Source organism: Rhodofomes roseus (genome assembly GCF_022264815.1).
Source record: "Rhodofomes roseus strain CIRM-BRFM 1785 chromosome Unknown C8Q71scaffold_10, whole genome shotgun sequence".
Taxonomy (NCBI): Eukaryota; Fungi; Basidiomycota; class Agaricomycetes; order Polyporales; family Fomitopsidaceae; genus Rhodofomes; species Rhodofomes roseus.
This window is the reverse complement of record NW_025952966.1, coordinates 1,012,825-1,028,870: the sequence shown is the minus strand read 5'-3', so window position 1 is coordinate 1,028,870 and position 16,046 is coordinate 1,012,825. Positions and strand designations below refer to the sequence as shown.

The 16,046-nt window shown below is 57.9% G+C and overlaps 5 protein-coding genes across 5 annotated transcripts; 3 read left to right on the top strand and 2 right to left on the bottom strand.

Moving 5' to 3' along the window:
• Window positions 1–87: 87 nt before the first annotated feature.
• On the bottom strand, window positions 88–2,121 carry C8Q71DRAFT_707778 (mannosyltransferase; the record flags this gene model as incomplete). Its single annotated transcript, XM_047920580.1, has 9 exons — window positions 88–279; window positions 330–405; window positions 468–582; window positions 642–989; window positions 1,035–1,258; window positions 1,307–1,396; window positions 1,453–1,601; window positions 1,668–1,858; window positions 1,914–2,121. 9 exons carry the CDS (start codon window positions 2,119–2,121, stop codon window positions 88–90), a joined length of 1,593 nt encoding a protein of 530 aa, XP_047779039.1.
• A 184-nt stretch (window positions 2,122–2,305) lies between these two features.
• On the top strand, window positions 2,306–7,718 carry C8Q71DRAFT_867868 (P-loop containing nucleoside triphosphate hydrolase protein). The gene is made up of 20 exons (XM_047928302.1): window positions 2,306–2,477; window positions 2,527–2,711; window positions 2,767–2,938; window positions 3,343–3,468; window positions 3,521–4,396; window positions 4,474–4,665; window positions 4,717–4,874; window positions 4,925–4,997; window positions 5,046–5,177; window positions 5,230–5,291; window positions 5,345–5,555; window positions 5,607–5,762; window positions 5,972–5,978; window positions 6,019–6,181; window positions 6,233–6,546; window positions 6,603–6,746; window positions 6,801–6,925; window positions 6,978–7,067; window positions 7,131–7,260; window positions 7,316–7,718. The coding sequence occupies exons 1-20, from the start codon at window positions 2,333–2,335 to the stop codon at window positions 7,464–7,466; spliced, it is 3,612 nt and encodes a 1,203-aa protein (XP_047779038.1). The 5' UTR covers window positions 2,306–2,332; the 3' UTR covers window positions 7,467–7,718.
• A 112-nt stretch (window positions 7,719–7,830) lies between these two features.
• C8Q71DRAFT_759850 (SPRY-domain-containing protein) lies at window positions 7,831–11,260 on the top strand. The gene is made up of 7 exons (XM_047923810.1): window positions 7,831–8,119; window positions 8,179–9,160; window positions 9,211–9,325; window positions 9,377–9,522; window positions 9,572–9,646; window positions 9,698–10,894; window positions 10,951–11,260. Exons 2-7 carry the CDS (start codon window positions 8,242–8,244, stop codon window positions 11,085–11,087), a joined length of 2,589 nt encoding a protein of 862 aa, XP_047779037.1. The 5' UTR covers window positions 7,831–8,119; window positions 8,179–8,241; the 3' UTR covers window positions 11,088–11,260.
• Window positions 11,261–12,032: 772 nt separating this feature from the next.
• C8Q71DRAFT_708144 (uncharacterized protein) lies at window positions 12,033–13,582 on the top strand (the record flags this gene model as incomplete). Its single annotated transcript, XM_047920601.1, has 3 exons — window positions 12,033–12,320; window positions 12,381–12,897; window positions 12,954–13,582. The coding sequence occupies 3 exons, from the start codon at window positions 12,033–12,035 to the stop codon at window positions 13,580–13,582; spliced, it is 1,434 nt and encodes a 477-aa protein (XP_047779036.1).
• Window positions 13,583–14,070: 488 nt separating this feature from the next.
• C8Q71DRAFT_708162 (histidine phosphatase superfamily) lies at window positions 14,071–15,697 on the bottom strand (the record flags this gene model as incomplete). Its single annotated transcript, XM_047920602.1, has 6 exons — window positions 14,071–14,226; window positions 14,272–14,635; window positions 14,689–14,990; window positions 15,044–15,400; window positions 15,454–15,462; window positions 15,521–15,697. The coding sequence occupies 6 exons, from the start codon at window positions 15,695–15,697 to the stop codon at window positions 14,071–14,073; spliced, it is 1,365 nt and encodes a 454-aa protein (XP_047779035.1).
• Between the last annotated feature and the right edge of the window lie 349 nt (window positions 15,698–16,046).

Below are 16,046 nucleotides of genomic sequence, written 5' to 3'. Positions count from 1 at the left end.
GCGCCTTCCTTGCTGCATATCTATTGGCATATAAGTCCCACCTGGCTGATAGATCACCCGCTACTGTGTACAGCCCCGTCGCCTCGCTCAGTACGTTGTCTCTGCCACATCGCGCAGAATCAGCGGGCGCACGACGCGGTCCCAGTTCTGCGCCCACGTTCCCCAGTAGTCCGCATCCTCCTCGCTTGCTGGGGAGCGCGGTGAGCGTGGGTAGGTGTGTCGCAGCGAGGATCGCAGCCTCTCGATGACATGAGAATGCGGATGGGACGAGAGTAGGTCCTGTGTGTATCCGTTAAGGCAGAGGGTTCAGGCTAAGGCGGGATGCGTACTTCTAGCTGCCCAGCGAGCTGTTCTGCATTGTGGAATACGAGCCCGTTGACACCGTCCTTCACGAGTTCATCCAGGCTGTGTGGGAGGTCATAAGTGATGAACGTCCATCTCGCTTCAGTATGCAGAGAAGGACGAACCATGCGAAGCCGAGTGCGCAGACAGGTAGCCCGCACCCAAACATATCGACCACCTTCATTGGCAAGTCGAGCGCAGAGGAGCTGGAATGCAGAGACACCCCGAGATCGGCGGAGCCTAAGAACCAAAACCAGATTAGCGTCAGCACGAGCGCGACACACGCCGGATTGTCGCACCAAGCAACAATGGATAGTCCTCTGCTTCGAGCCACAAGCTCACACAGCGAACGTAGCGCCAAGCGTCTTCACCGCCTTCTCCGCTCTGCAGCTTGCCGATCCTCTGCATGTATTCATCACGCAGAGGGCCTTTGCCCGTGACGATGACGAGTAGTTTCGGAAGGCTTGTTCGAAGTCCGTCCGACGAGGGTGCGTTGCTGAGTTCACGGGCCCGCTTTTCGTACAGGACCATGGCGTCGAGGAGGATACCAAAGTCTTCGTCCGGCGTCCATGATGTGCTGGAGACAAGCAGAGCAGGACGGTCGGAGCGCAAAGCAGGCATCGGTGCGGTGCCCCTCGCGAGCCGCTCTACGTCTTCTTCCTGGTCTGGCTCTGGGTCCAGACTGATGCTACTCCCAGTATCGTCAGAGGGGCGCCTGGGCTCCGAGGACAAGAGGCTGGAGCGCGGCATGGAGGTGAAAGGCGTGGAGTATGGCGGACTGATCGGGGGGAGGAACGACGTCAGTTCCGGAATCGCCAGAACACTACGCAGTTTGAGGAAGAGTTCATGCGCCTCGCTCGGAGACGCGCGATGGAAGCGAGCCGGTGGTCGGTCGTGTAGAACGACTTTGATACCTCTGAAGACGCACGTTCAGACACGTCAATGAACTGACAAGAGTACCTACTGCAGATCCCACTCCCTCACGAGGAAGTCTCGCATGGCTCGGGTAACGAACAGATGAGCGTATGCCACCCGCCCGAAGTACGACTCGAACCTAAGGGCAATCTTCAGTGAGTCTAACTGATCGGGAAGTGTAGTATGACACACTACCATTTCGCTATTCTGACGAATATGTGCTGATCTCCGAGCTTCAGAGCAAGAATGCTGTAGCCCAGGTTGTGCCAGTCGATAATGACTTTGCTGCCTCGGAGTCTGGCCACAAACCAGACGAGAGCGAGGGTTGGGATGCTAGGGGGATTCTGTCTTTTCCCGTGAATGATGGCCATACAGGCCTGCTGTCTACCCTGACTGTCGTAAATGCGTACCTGTACTATGATGAACTCTGGCGGATGCGGAATGCGCACGAGGAGCGTGTTCAATATGCTGAGCACTTGGTGCAACACTTTTCGAGGTGCAGCAACAATAAAAGGCCACGAGGAGATGTATCTGGGCGGCTCAGATAGGTACAAGAAGCGAACGTGGGGGATTGAGAGCAGTGAGGGAACAGGCTTTGTGCCTGCAGAGGACATTCATCCACTGAGCTATTTGTCACATTCGCTGCAAGTGCTCACCCGCGTAGCCTATCAAGTACGTTTCAAAGCCAATCGACGCAAAGCTCTCCGCGTGGTACATCATCCGTGGGCTCCTCCCAATGTCGCCTAGAACAAGAATGGCGACCGAACGGAGCGAGACTTCAGGTTGCCGCATGCGTACGATGCGCCATATTGCCCAGCACACTGCGCATATGATCAAAGAGTTCACCAGTACTTCTGGCGACATTGAGATTTTGTAGAGGGCCATCGAAGCACTTTCCAGTGAGACACGCCGTCGCAGTAAGAGATTGTGAGTCTCTCAGTCTGACCGTCACCGTACTCTGACGCGCTCGCCGCTCAATGTGGCGGATGATGATCACGTGCCTGCAGAGGAGCGACACCGCCCAGCCTTGGAAGCGTGCGCCAGTGAACTTGTCTTGTTCTTGCCTCATTCCCTCATGGCCTCCCCTACAGACGATGGCTTCACGCATCAACTGGCCATAAAGCTATCAAGGGCTTTGAATCTCGTCAACCCAAACGATCTACTTGCGCGACGCGTGCAAGACATAGCGAAGACTAATACGTTAGAGGGCTTCATTACTGGTATGTTTCACATCGTGCCGCAAGGACTCGGTGTTAACAGACCTTACAGCGGCCAAGTCATTCGGCAAGTTAAAGGACTCTTTCCTTGCAGAGATTCATTCAGAGGTTACCTCGCATGTGACGCAGGAAGAGTCTGGACACGTACCGCAGCCCGTACAGGGCATCGTCGTACATGACAGCGAGGTTCTTGCACCAGATCCTGTTAGGCAAGGAGGGCTGATGAGAAAGGAAGCTGTATGTTATCACCATTCTCTGAAGGTGGCATCATTCCTGACGTCGGTGACCGTAGGCCCACGCCTTCCGCCCGCCCGCAAAGCCGATACAGCCACCCACACCTCGCGCATCGGTCCTTGGCCTCGACAGACTTGCACAAGAGAAGCGCGCCGCCGCTGCAGCTGCCAATGGCGAAGGGAGCAGAAAGAGAGCCAAGTTGGACGATGGCCCGGAACCTGCGTTTAAAGGTGAGATCAGTTATCCCAGGAATCCTATCTGTCGGTGGGGAGGGTTCGTTCGGCACTCCGAGATTCTGGCATTCTTGTCCGGGGTAGGTTGTCTGGGATATGCCATCGATTTTGTCCGGATAAAATCAGGCCTCAGCGATCTCTAACTGGTGTTGTCCGGGCTGTGCATCAGGCTATGGGTTCAGTGTCCGCATGTGAGGGTCAACTATACAAGCCATGACGGATGGTGGGCGAATGGGCATCGATGATGTGCAGGCGGTGCTACTCGCCGCGTTTGTCCTATGATTCGTCAGAGGCGTACCTCCTCCAATGGCTAGATATTGCCCGGATCAGGCTCTCCCCAGTCAATGGAGGGTCCTATCGTGTCATATATAGGTTCGAGACACTGCTAACACTTCAAATAGTTCCCAGTCTTCCTGCTCGCTCAGCAAACATACGTCAGCGCGGTGAAGAGACACCCTCGCATCCCGGTGGCCTGTCCGAGACTGCACGGAACAGGTTGGATGAATTTAGACGGAGGAGAGAGCGAGGTGTGTGCAGTTTTACCCTAATGTCATTCGCCTAGCTTCAACTTCTTTTTAGAAGGTATCAAAGCACAGAACGAGCGCAGAGACGATGGGCCTAAGGGTCTGGGCGACTTCCAGAGGCGATTGAACCGTGACGACAATCGTCGCAGAAACGACAGGGACCGTGACCGTGGTGGCCGAGGATGGGATGCGACACCTCGCTCTGAGCGTGGCAGGCGCGGTGACGATGCGCCCAGCGTTCGTGTGCCGAATATTGGCTGGGATGCAACCCCTCGGCGGGCGTCTTCTGTATCGGGCACCCCTGTTCGCGATCGGCGGTGGGACGCGCCAACGCCACGCAGGGGATCGCCAACAGAGGATACGGAGGACGTGGCAGGTATGGGTCTAGATGCGCATGAGTGGGAGGAAGAGCAGGTCCGCCTAGACCGGGACTGGTACATGGGTGCAGAAGAGGGTAGTGCGCTCGACGAGGAGTTCAACCCGCTGGCGCAATACGAAGACTTGAACGCGGTCAGGGAGGCCGAGGCGGCGAAGAAACAGGTGAAGAGGATCTCGGCGAAGCAGGCGCAGTACAACGCGGACAACGACCTCTGGGAGGCGAACCGGATGCTGACCTCCGGCGTTGCGACGCGGAAGACGATTGACCTTGACTTCGAGGACGAGTCCGAGTCCTCCGTGCACGTCATAGTGCACGACTTGAAGCCGCCGTTCCTCGACGGGCGCACGGTCTTCACGCGCCAACTGGAGCCGATCAATCCGGTGCGCGACGCGACCAGCGACATGGCGGTCTTCTCGCGCAAGGGCTCCGCACTTGTCAAAGAGAAGCGCGAACAGGCAGAGCGCGCAAAGGCTGCAGCGAGGCTGGCGGCCCTTGGCGGAACGGCCCTCGGCAATATCATGGGCGTGCAGGACGAGGACGCGCAAGCTGAGGGTGAGTACACTTTCCCTGTCATTCTTGCACATATCGGAGTGGACATTCACGTAGTACCGGTTGTAATGCGTCTACAGCTGAGGCGGAGGCTAAGATCAAGGCTGGTGAGAAGGAGGACTATAAGGGCGACTCCAAGTTCGCCAGCCATCTCAAGACGCGCGCTGGGGTCAGTGCCTTCGCGAAGTCGCGCACCCTCAAAGAGCAGCGTGAATACCTGCCTGCGTTCGCGTGCCGCGAGGAATTGCTGAAGGTCATCCGTGATAACCAAGGTACGTTTGCTGTTGCGTTTTCCGCATTGGCTCGTCTGACAGATGATACAGTCATTGTCGTCGTCGGAGAGACTGGGTCAGGCAAGACCACCCAGTTGGCGCAGTTCATGTATGAGGACGGGTACTGTACATATGGTCTGATTGGGTGCACACAACCTCGGCGTGTCGCCGCTATGTCCGTGGCAAAGCGTGTCAGCGAGGAGATGGAAGTACGCCCACTTTTCGCCAGTCGAAAGACCATTATACTGACTACGCACAGTGCAAACTCGGTTCTACTGTAGGCTATGCGATTCGTTTCGAGGACTGTACGTCGCCAGAAACGAAGATCAAATGTATGTCCTGCCGCCCTTCGACGATCACGCTTACTGACCTTTCCTTAGACATGACGGATGGTGTCCTCCTTCGGGAGTCACTCAACGAAGGCGACCTTGATCGATATAGCGTCATCATCCTTGATGAAGCCCATGAGCGTTCGTTGAGCACCGATGTTCTCATGGGTTTGCTTCGGAAGAGTCAGTACCTTAATTCTGCTCGTTCACGAAGCTTCCTGACCTCCGTCTATAGTTTTGTCTCGCCGGCGAGATCTGAAGCTCATTGTCACATCCGCAACGATGAATGCCGAGAAGGTTTGTCCGAACCTGTTATGCCTAATCGCAGTCAACTCAATCTATCTGTATAGTTCTCCACCTTCTACGGCAACGCCCCATGTTTCACGATCCCAGGCCGAACCTTCCCGGTCGAGATCTTCCACTCCAAATCGCCTTGCGAGGACTACGTCGACAGTGCCGTCAAGCAAGTCCTCCAAATCCACCTGTCTCTTCCTCCAGGAGACATCCTCGTGTTCATGACGGGTCAAGAGGATATCGAGGTGACTTGCCAAGTGGTACAAGGTTCGTGTATGAGTGAGCTGCCAGTGCGCGCAATTGCTGATCTTCTCATAGAGCGCCTCTCGCAACTGGATGATCCTGCGCCACTGGCAGTACTCCCCATCTATTCGCAGATGCCCGCGGATCTCCAGGCGAAGATCTTCGAGCCGACCTCTGACGGAAGACGGAAGGTTATCGTTGCTACGAACATCGCCGAGACGTCTCTCACAGGTAGGCACTCACATTATGTGCATCATGCATCATTGCTGATAGGCATGCTGCAGTGGATGGTATCCTGTATGTCGTAGATTCGGGCTACTCGAAACTCAGGGTGTACAACCCGAAGGTCGGTATGGATGCTCTGCAGATCACGCCGATCAGCCAGGCCAATGCCAACCAACGGACTGGTCGTGCGGGTCGTACCGGCAGCGGGTTTGTAGCTCCTCCGTCACTGATTCGAACCTTACGACTTACGCCCTTTGTGTAGATTCTGCTATCGTCTGTACACGGAGATGGCCTACCGCAACGATATGTTCGCCAATACAATACCCGAGATCCAGAGGACGAATCTTGCGAACACCGTGCTTCTGCTTAAGTCGCTCGGCGTCAAGAACCTTCTAGAGTTTGACTTCATGGACCCTCCACCTCAGGTATGTTAACGCGGTATGTATTCGAGGATCTGAATGCTGACTGTCTTTCAGGCGAACATGCTGAACTCCATGTACCAACTCTGGGTGCTTGGTGCCCTCGACAACGTTAGCGACCTCACGCAAGCCGGCCGGAAGATGTCTGAGTTCCCAATGGAACCATCAATGGCCAAAATGCTCATCGTCTCCGTTGAGTACAAGTGCTCGGCCGAGATGCTCACCATTGTGTCGATGTTGTCTGTACCGAGTGTGTTCTACCGGCCAAAGGAGCGCATGGAGGAGGCTGATGCCGCTCGCGAAAAGTTCAACGTCCCCGAAAGTGATCATCTGACTCTGCTGAACGTGTTCGCGCAGTGGAAGAGCCATGGGTGAGTAGCCCGCTCTCATAGATGACGCTGCTATGATGTTCATATGTTTTGCCTAGGTTTCGCGATGATTGGTGCATCCGGCATTTCCTCCATCCGAAGTTGCTGCGCAAGGCTCGCGAAGTGCGCAGTCAGCTCGAGGATATCATGAAGTTCCAGAAGATGGAGATCATCTCTGCTGGCACTGACTTCGATGTCATTCGGTGTGTGGTCTCTGTGTGGGTAGAAAGCCGGGTTGGCTCATGGCCTCATCACAGGAAAGCGATCACTGCTGGTTACTTCCATCAAGCCGCGAGAGTGAAGGGTATCGGTGAATATGTGAACATCAGGACTGGCCTGCCTACGCACTTGCATCCTACAAGCGCACTGTACGGTCTCGGATGTAAGTCGCACGGCCTGCTCACCACAACTAATTGCTCACATCGATGGCTTAGTTACGCCTACCTACGTCATCTATCACGAACTTATCCTCACGTCCAAGGAGTACATGACTCAAGTGACAGCTGTAGATGCGTATTGGCTAGGTGAGTAGACATGCTGGCTGCGATATGCCCTGGACGTCTGACTGATATCACAACCCTACCTAGCGGAACTGGGTTCCGTCTTCTACTCCGTGAAGGAGAAGAACTTCGATGACAGAGGGAATCGCCGTGTTGCCGACCGCGAGTTCTCCAAGAAGGCGGAACTTGAGACGCAAATGGCCAAACAGCGTGAGGAGTAAGTCACGCTGTCAGCATCCGCATGATGTAACACTCACATTGGGCTTTCTCAGGACGGCGAAGAAGCAACGCGACGAAGCCCTCGCCAGCAAGCTGTCTAGCGGATCTGCCTCCAAAGTCATCGTTCCCGGCACCCCTAGGCACACTGGGGTTGGTGCTGGTGGTCGCGTCACACAGACCCCACGGCGGAGGGTGGGTATATGAAGAGCGAAGCACCTCGTCAATTCCTCGTATCGTATTCTTCTACATACAGTAGTTGTTGCTATTATGATCATGTTGTGCACTATATATTGCAAACCTTCGGCCGCGAATTAGACTTCTCGCCGTAGGCTTATGTATACCTTCTGCGTGACGTTCCATGTGTCAGGTTGTACATAGTAGTCTGTACGATTGTATCCTGAGGTCGTCGGTCATTCTACCACTACCGTGCGCAATAGACTTTGAGTTGCTTACCAGCCACCGCAGTGCCGCCGCGGGCTGCCTCAGCCTGCACCTCAGAATATACAGTTCTCGTATCAGTTACGAGACAAGGAATTAAAATCAGCTAGTACTCAGTGCGTTATTGTATATCGAATGCACGGAGAGGGTTTGATGGCCCAAAATGGTACCGCAGGGACTGGAGCAGTCACCTGGCCCCGCCGAGGTCACTTGCCTCTGTTCTCGTCTTCCTCTCTTTCCAACTCCCATCTCTCTCGACCTCAACGACCACGACGACCACGACGACTGACAGTACCACCTCCGTGTGTCCTGAGAGGCCTGAATCACGCAGCAACGGCTTCCTCACATCTTTGAGTCGAAGGCTGTGACGCCACCACCAACTACCAAACCCATTCACCTCCTGGGTCCTGGAAGGTTTGGTACGTGTCTTCAGGCTCGTTGACAGTATACTCGCTTGACTATTGCGGTATATGCGCAGACGAATCATCGGGCACCGTGTGTAGCGAGGTGACCCAGGAGTTCGAAGACCTGCCTGTGTACCATGTCCACCCGTCCGACTCGCTCCGCGAGTATCCCTATTCCCTCAAGCACACCCTCAGCGGCGCGTAACCTCGAGGATGTACTCTCCATACCCTTCGTCCGACAGCCATCAAGCGGTGCTGCCTCCCGACCCCGGCGTGCCAGTGGCGTCTCACACAGCCCAGACGAGCAAAGGCTCCGAGGCCCTAGCGTGAGTCCCGTGCGCAGTACTATTAGCACCTCGCCTTCGAGGCCGTTGGTGGGCAGCTACTCGTCAGCCCTTAGTCGCGCGACCGCACAGCGAGTGGGCACACCGACTAACGCCGACCTCTCCGCCCCGACCTTCCAGCCCCGCATCATCCGAGCAGCGAGCAACCCTACGCCGTCGCGTGACCCTATTGCTTGTCTTCCTGGGGCTGCACCAGCACCATCTACGTCTCCCGTACGTTCCCATCGCTTGGGGGATCGCCCGAGCACGACAACCGTTGCGCCGCGTCTCTCTGCCTCCCTCTCTGCGGGCTCTCGTGTGCACCCCTCCTTCACCCACTCTGCGTCTGCCAATACAGTCCCGACTACCGCGGTACAGGCCTTTCCTCGGCCGACCTACCTCGAATACTCTGCTCTGCGCGACTTCTTGCACACGGACACACCCGCGATCGTGCCTCCTGCACGTAATGCTACGATCGTACCGCATCCTTTGACTCCCGTCGTTGCTCCCCAACCATACCCATACTTGCGTCGATCCTTGACGCCGGCCGACAGCGACTCCGAAAACACCCCGAGTCCTAGTCCGCCTCCTCACGACACTGCAAGCACCGCCAACAACAGTCTTGGAGCTCTCTCTGCAAACCCGGTGCTGAGACTTCCAACCAGATGGAGCGAGCAGGACCGCAGCACTGTGCTCACGATTTCCCCAGACGGACAGGAGGTGACGTTCCACGGTGAGTTCAGGTTCGCGTTGCCGCATGGGGTCGGGGTCTTACGTTCGCAGGACCATCATGCACGGGGGAGAAGGACTCGGCTGCCGCCCGCGCGAATTTCGCGATCCCACCAGCGTGTGGGATCTACTATTACGAAGTTGAGATCATCCAGCGTGGACAGAAGGGGTGAGCCAGGTCGGGTTAAATGAAACCTGGATGCTGACGGGTCGTGGATAGACACATCAGTATTGGCTTCTCCGCGGGCAACGTCCGCCTCTCGCGACTCCCTGGCTGGGAGCACGGGTCGTGGGGATACCACGCAGACGACGGGTGGTGCTTCGCGGGCACGAAGGACGGCACGCCATACGGCCCTACATTCGACTGTGAGTGGGCGCACGCGCACGCTGCGAAGCCCAAACTGACTATTCGCAGCCGGGGACGTCATCGGGTGTGGGATCGACTTCAGCCAGCACCGCGCGTTCTACACGAAGAACGGCGCGTTCCTCGGTATGTGACGTCTCGCGCGTCCGCGGTGCGAACTCATGTGTGGCGTTCTAGGGATGCTGTTCGAGAACATCCCGACGGCGACCGTCCCGCTCTTCCCGTCCGTCGGCATGCGCCACACGACCGAGTCTGTGCGCGCCAACTTCGGCCAGGTCCCCTTCCGCTTTGCCATCGCGGACCATGTGCGCAACCAGCGCGATGCGGTGTGGGGAGAGATCATGCGCGTCCCGAGTCAGCTGCCAGATGCGGGCAAGGAGCATGAGAGCGACGCGGAGGCGAAGGAACTGAAGGCCCGCATGGAAAGCGCGGCTGAGGAAGAGACGCGGGCGACGCTCAGGAAGCTCGTCATGGACTACCTTGCGCATCATGGCTTCGCGCGCACGGCGACAGCGTTCCGCGACCAGTGTGCTAAGGATGAGGGTATGAGCACCTCGACCTCCGACGCATCGACGAGGGAGCTGGCTGAGTCGGCGATGGACACCGACGAGGGTCCACAAGCGGGCCCGTCTAGCATCGTGCATCGATATGGCTCTGAGTCCACACTGAGCGTAGAGGGCTCCGATGAGATTGATATCGCAGACGTAGAGACACGCGACCTGCAGACGCGCCTGTCGATCCTGCAAGCTGTTCGTGGTGGCGACATCGACCGCGCACTGGACGAGCTGAAGGCGTACTACCCGCAGGCGCTGAGCGCGCAGGACGGACTGCTGCTCTTCCGCCTGCGCTGCCGCAAGTTCGTGGAGCTCGTCCTGAAGGCGGGTGCCGCGCTACGCAAGGTGAAGGAGGTGGAGAAGGAGCTGGGCGAGAAGGATCCGGACGCGGATGGGTTACCCCCGCCGCCGCCGCCCGCGGTGGGAGGGATGCCGGACGACACCGCGTTGGATGGAGAGGGCGCGATGGAGGTGGACGACCCATCGCCCGAGGCCCTCTCCACGTCCACTGTCCGCGATCTGTCCACTGGCGCTCTGCTCTCCGCCCCCGCCGCCGCTCCCGTCGCCCCCATTACGCCGTCTGGCGCGCAGCTCCTCGCGGACGCGGCGCGGGACGCGCTGCACACCGCGCTGGCGTACGGTCAAGCCCTGGAGGCGGACTACAAGTCTGATACGCGGCCGGCGGTGCAGACGCACCGCCTGCGCACGTTTGGGCTGGTCGCGTACGAGGACCCCGAGAATGCTGGTGGCGAAGTGGCTGCGCTCGCGGGGCAGGACGCCCGGGTGCAGCTGGCTGGTGAGGTCAACCAAGCCATACTGCGTGTGTACCTCCTTTTGAGCCACGGGTTTGTTCTTACTGACAGTGTGCTCGTGCAGAATCCCAAGGGCGCCCGGTGCATCCTGCCCTCGAGACACTCGTCCGTCAAGCGGGGGCGTGTGTGGTTCAACTGGGCCTCCTCGGTGTGGGCCACGCCGCCTTCGCGGACGTGCGCCAGGAACTTCTGGAAGCTTGACCTCGCTGCTGCAGTTACTGTGTGGCGACTTGACGGTGTAGTTGTGCTGTTGTACGATGTATTTGACGGACGCCGGGAATGCTAAGAAATAAGGGGCAGCGTGTGTAGCGTAGAGTGTACTAATTCCAGCCCGTGTACTGTTAGTGCTCTGAAATATATCCAGGTCTTTGAAACATTGTTTTGCCTGTGTGGTCTCCTTGCTCAGGCAACGTTGTTCCTGAGGACCACGTCGCGGATCCAATTGCGATCGATCGAAGGCGGATCACCCCGAGTACGGCTCGCGCCCAGGGACAGCCAGGGACATGCTCTGACTGAGTGAATAATTCCTCCTCCAGTACCATACTGTATCGCAGCTGGTTCGAAGGTCATATGCTACCGCTCCGAGTCCGTTTTAAATTCATGCGTGGCGACACAACACCTTCGGAATCACTGGCAGTCTAATCAAATGGACAGTAAGTAGTACCTTCGGATCCGACGACATTGACATGGCCATCTGGTCACTTTTGGCACAACCTTCCGCGGAGTCCACTGCACGCTTCCCTGATGAGTCTGAACTGCGCAGGCACTAGGAACCGTAAATGAATTCAACGTGGCGGAGCGCCAGGGCCCGCTAGTTCGTCCCTCAGGCTTCCATTGGTCCCATCGACGTCGGGTGTGTTCATTGGCGTGTTCCTGTACCACTCCGGTCCCTGTTCACGGTCGACGCTTCACAGCTTCAATGGCCGCATCGAGCCCTTCAACTCGATCAGGTCTGTGCAATGGGTCACAGCCTTGGATCTGGTAACATATTCATATATAGTTCCGGCCTCTCATCCACGCCAATTCACGCCGGATCATCGAGGTCAAGCACCTCGAGTCGTCCGTTTGCGCAGATCTCCCAACCACACAAGCCAAGGGCCATCTCCAGACACATTCCCCTAAGCCTCGCCAGCCGATCCCAGCAGCATGAAGCGTATCATCGTCGCCTGCGACGGCACCAACCAGTCCGCGAGCCGCGGCGACATGACTGTGTCGACCAACGTGAACCGGTTCACGCACGCGATGCTGAACGACTCCAAGAAGGCCGGCGTCGAGCAGATCGTCTTCTACCAGTCCGGCATCGGCACGGCCGACCTGGGCGTGACGGTGCTCAATACGGGCAAGCTAGTGCAGGGCGCGATCGGCGAGGGCATCGAGCACAACATCGCGGATGGGTATAACTTCGTTATGAACAACTACCTCCCGGGTGACGAGGTGTGCTCTACTTACTTATGGTACATGGTCCGAGCGAGCTGACTTGCGGTCGGTGATCAGCTGTTTATCTTCGGCTTCTCGCGCGGCGCGTTCACAGCGCGCGTCCTCGCGAATCTCATCGCGCGCTTGGGCATCTTCAGCAAACCCTACTCGTGGGCCTTCAAACCCGCGTTCAAGGCGTACGTCGAGGGCCCGGAGAAGTTCGCGGAGTATCTGGAGCAGCTCGCCGTCAATGTCGAGCGCGACCAGAAGTGGTGGAAGCCCGAGAAGGGGGAGTACGTGCCTAGGGTGTACAAGGCCACGATCAAAGTCGTCGGATGCTGGGACACCGTAGCGAGTCTCGGAATACCATGGAGCCCGTTGTCGAACGCGGGCGGTACCTCTGGGGACTACAAGTACTACGACGGGAGTCTTGTCGGAGGTACGGCGCTGACTTATTTGCATCCGAGTCGTCTCTGGCCTGACATAGTTCTTCCAGGCATCGAACACGCCTTCCACGCGCTTGCTCTGGACGAGTGCAGGGGTCCGTTCACGCCGACGATGTGGTACCTCCCGGACAACGAAGAAGTCGCAAAAAGTACGTCCCACCTCCCACCCTCCCAATCTCACCCCACTAACCTAACCCTCCCCCAGCCATCGACCTGCGCCAATGCTGGTTCCCAGGCGTACACACCAACGTCGGGGGCGGCTACCCCGACCAGGCGCTCGCGAACCTCACGCTCGCGTGGATGGTCGACCTCTGCCGGCCGTTCCTCGACATCGACGGGCGGTACGTGGACATGTGCGTCAAGCTCGACCACATGCCGTGGCAGATCCGCAGCAAGCACCGCGAGGCGCATCCGGACGGGTTCGACCGCGCGTACCAGGGCTGGGCGCGCGGCCGCCAGTACGACTCGTACAAGAAGGGCCAGACGTGGACGTGGAAGTACCGCGCGCCGGGCGCGTACGGGAAGCCCGTCGGCCGTACGCGCGAGACGGTCCATGCGAGCGTGCGGGAGAGGTGGGAGACGAAGCCCGCGGGGAAGGAATGGCGGCCCCCGGCGCTGACGGGCTTCGAGCCCCGGCAGCGCGCGGACGGGCGGTGGGAGTGGGTGAAGGACGCGGGGGGCGGAAAGCAAACCGTAATTGAGGAAGAATCGTTTGAGACAAAGCCGGAGGGCAGCTTCGAGTGGCTGCTCCGCCATGCATCTGTGACTCCGGAACCGCAAAAAGCTGACGACAAGCCTGCCTCGGAATCGGGTAGCAGCTGTATCGTTATGTGAGCTACTGTGTATGGTTTTGTACTAGTACTGTAGTCTAGAGGTTGTATAATGGGGGATACGAGTAGCATTCATCGGCCTACTCTGAGCCGTCCGAGGGGGCGAGCAGGAGGCCTGAACGGTATGATGGCTGCGTCGGCGCTCAGATGAGGCAGACTCGGAGCGGGTGCTTTCGAGAATAAATGCGTACCAGCCTGTCCAGATGCCTCGGATGAAAGGGTGGAAGGATATGTCGGCAGTTTATCCAGGGTATAAATGCCGAATACATCTACATATCGTCGTGCAATACACAATACGATCCGAAAGGAGACTAAACAGAGAAACGTACAGTATAGCTACACAGTGAAGGTAGTACTAGTACAACACCAAACCTCGACACATACAATACAACAGGGTATTCGTGTATCCCCAACTTGACAAACCATAATGCTTTCACGACCTCGACTGGATCTAACTATCGTTCGTGGACCTGAACAACGACACGACCGTGATCAGTTGTAACACTTCTCAAAGTCCCCATCGCCATCTCGCCTAGCATACCCCTGGCTCTTCACGAATGCGTCCAGTCGACACATCCCCTCGCGCGTCTTGGCACCGCAGAACTCGAGGGGCTGCAGCGCGTCGTTCACGAAGATCCGCACGAACGTCTCCGTCTCCTTCTCCGCCGTCCCCGCGTCCCCCCGCACGACCACCCATCCGTCGTCCAGTTCCTCCTGCTCTTCCTCGGCGCGCACGCGCCCGCACTCCAGCCTCTCCACGATCATCCTAGCAGAGAAGGGCACCATACGGCTCGCCCGCCAGACACGGCGGTCCCAATGCTTCGGCATCTTCTTCGGGTTCGGCGCCTCCCCCTCCTCGACGTTGAAGAGGCCCACCGCAGCGTACACGGCGACCATCAGGTTCTCGTGCGTGAAGTCCGCGTATAGGCGTTTGCGCAGTGGGAACGGCAGCGAGTCGTTGTGCTGCGTGTGGTCTTCGACGGGCGAGTCAGTCAGGCGGGCGAGGAGCTCATTAACGTAGCCGATGCCTGATACGGGGCCGAGCGGGTTTCCAGGACTGTGCGATCATGAATGTCAGGAAAGTCGGTGAGCAGAAAAATTTGAATGTACCCAGTCTTGTAGTACTTCTCCACGTCTCCGTGGTACTCAAATGCCGGCCACTCGTCCTCCGCGAACAGGTCACAGAACTTGCTGTGCGTCTTCTTCAAATGCGGCTCGACCTTCGCGTGCGCGATGCTCTCGAAGGGGCACATAGACATCAAGCCAAAGACGTCCTCCTCGGATACGTTCGCGCCTGGCGCAGCCTTCGCCAGGCGCTTCGCGATCGGCGGCGCAAACTGGTGCACCCAGGTCGCCATCTCTTCGTCGGCTTCGGACGCGTTCGGGCAGTTGTTGTCGAGTGTGTCGTTCAGCTAGCACGGGTATCAGCCACATCGCAGTGGAATGCAGAGGTCGCGGCGCGTACCTTCTCCGACAGGAGTAGGTCGACCCTCGGTTTGACTTTTCCTCGACTGCCGTCAGCGAAGCCCCGCGTCCAGTTGCCCGCCGTGTCGACGACGCGTTCCTGGTCCGAGGCCCTCACGAAAAAGTCTTCCTCGCTCATCACCAGCCTCGCATACCGTTCGTATGCCTCTATTCCCGACTCCCAGCTCTGTTCCGCGCCGAGCGCGACTAAGTGGTCTTCTGGCAGCACATACTCGTAGTCTTTGAGGAACTCGAGCTCGGGTACTTTGTACTTGTCCGCTTGGAGGAGCTTCGCGACCGCCGACTTGTAGTCGGGAGCATTGGAGTGCGAGGGGTATCGCGCGCCATGGCGGTGTAGCTATGGAATGATCAATGAACGCGCGCATATAGTCAGGCTGCGACTACACGTACGATGTTGACCTATCATCTGGTGTTAGAAATGGTTGAACTTCATGGCGTAGTACCACTGACGACTTACCTGCGTGACATTGCAACCCGTCGGAACTGGCATATACTCTCCAGCAGGGTAGTACGGCGAGTACTGGCCCCAGAAGCGTTGTATGCGGACGGGCACGTCGACACCCACATCTGGCGTAAACCTCGTTCGCAATAGAGGACTGAAGTTGATCAGGACATTGTACCACACGAAGATCATGCAAATTCTGAGAATCCATGTCCACGCGAGGTCGCCGACCTCCCACCCGCGCTCCCTCGCAGTCTTCTCGCGCCGCCGCCCTCGCCCCGCCAACGACTTCTCTACATTCGGGTCGTACACGGGCAGGGTTGCCTCCGCCGCCAGGGGACGCTTTTCGTCCGTCTCCATCGCCTGCGAGAATCAGGAAAAGAGGGAGAAAGAGAGAGGAGAGCAAGTGCGAGCGCGCTGACTTTTGTACCCGCGCTGATTGGCACAGCTGGGCAGCATGTTGCGGGGGCAAGGCGGTCGAGTGATGTCACCGACGTCTTCTCGTGTATGTCACGTGTTCGCTCTTGCATCGCTCGGGCTC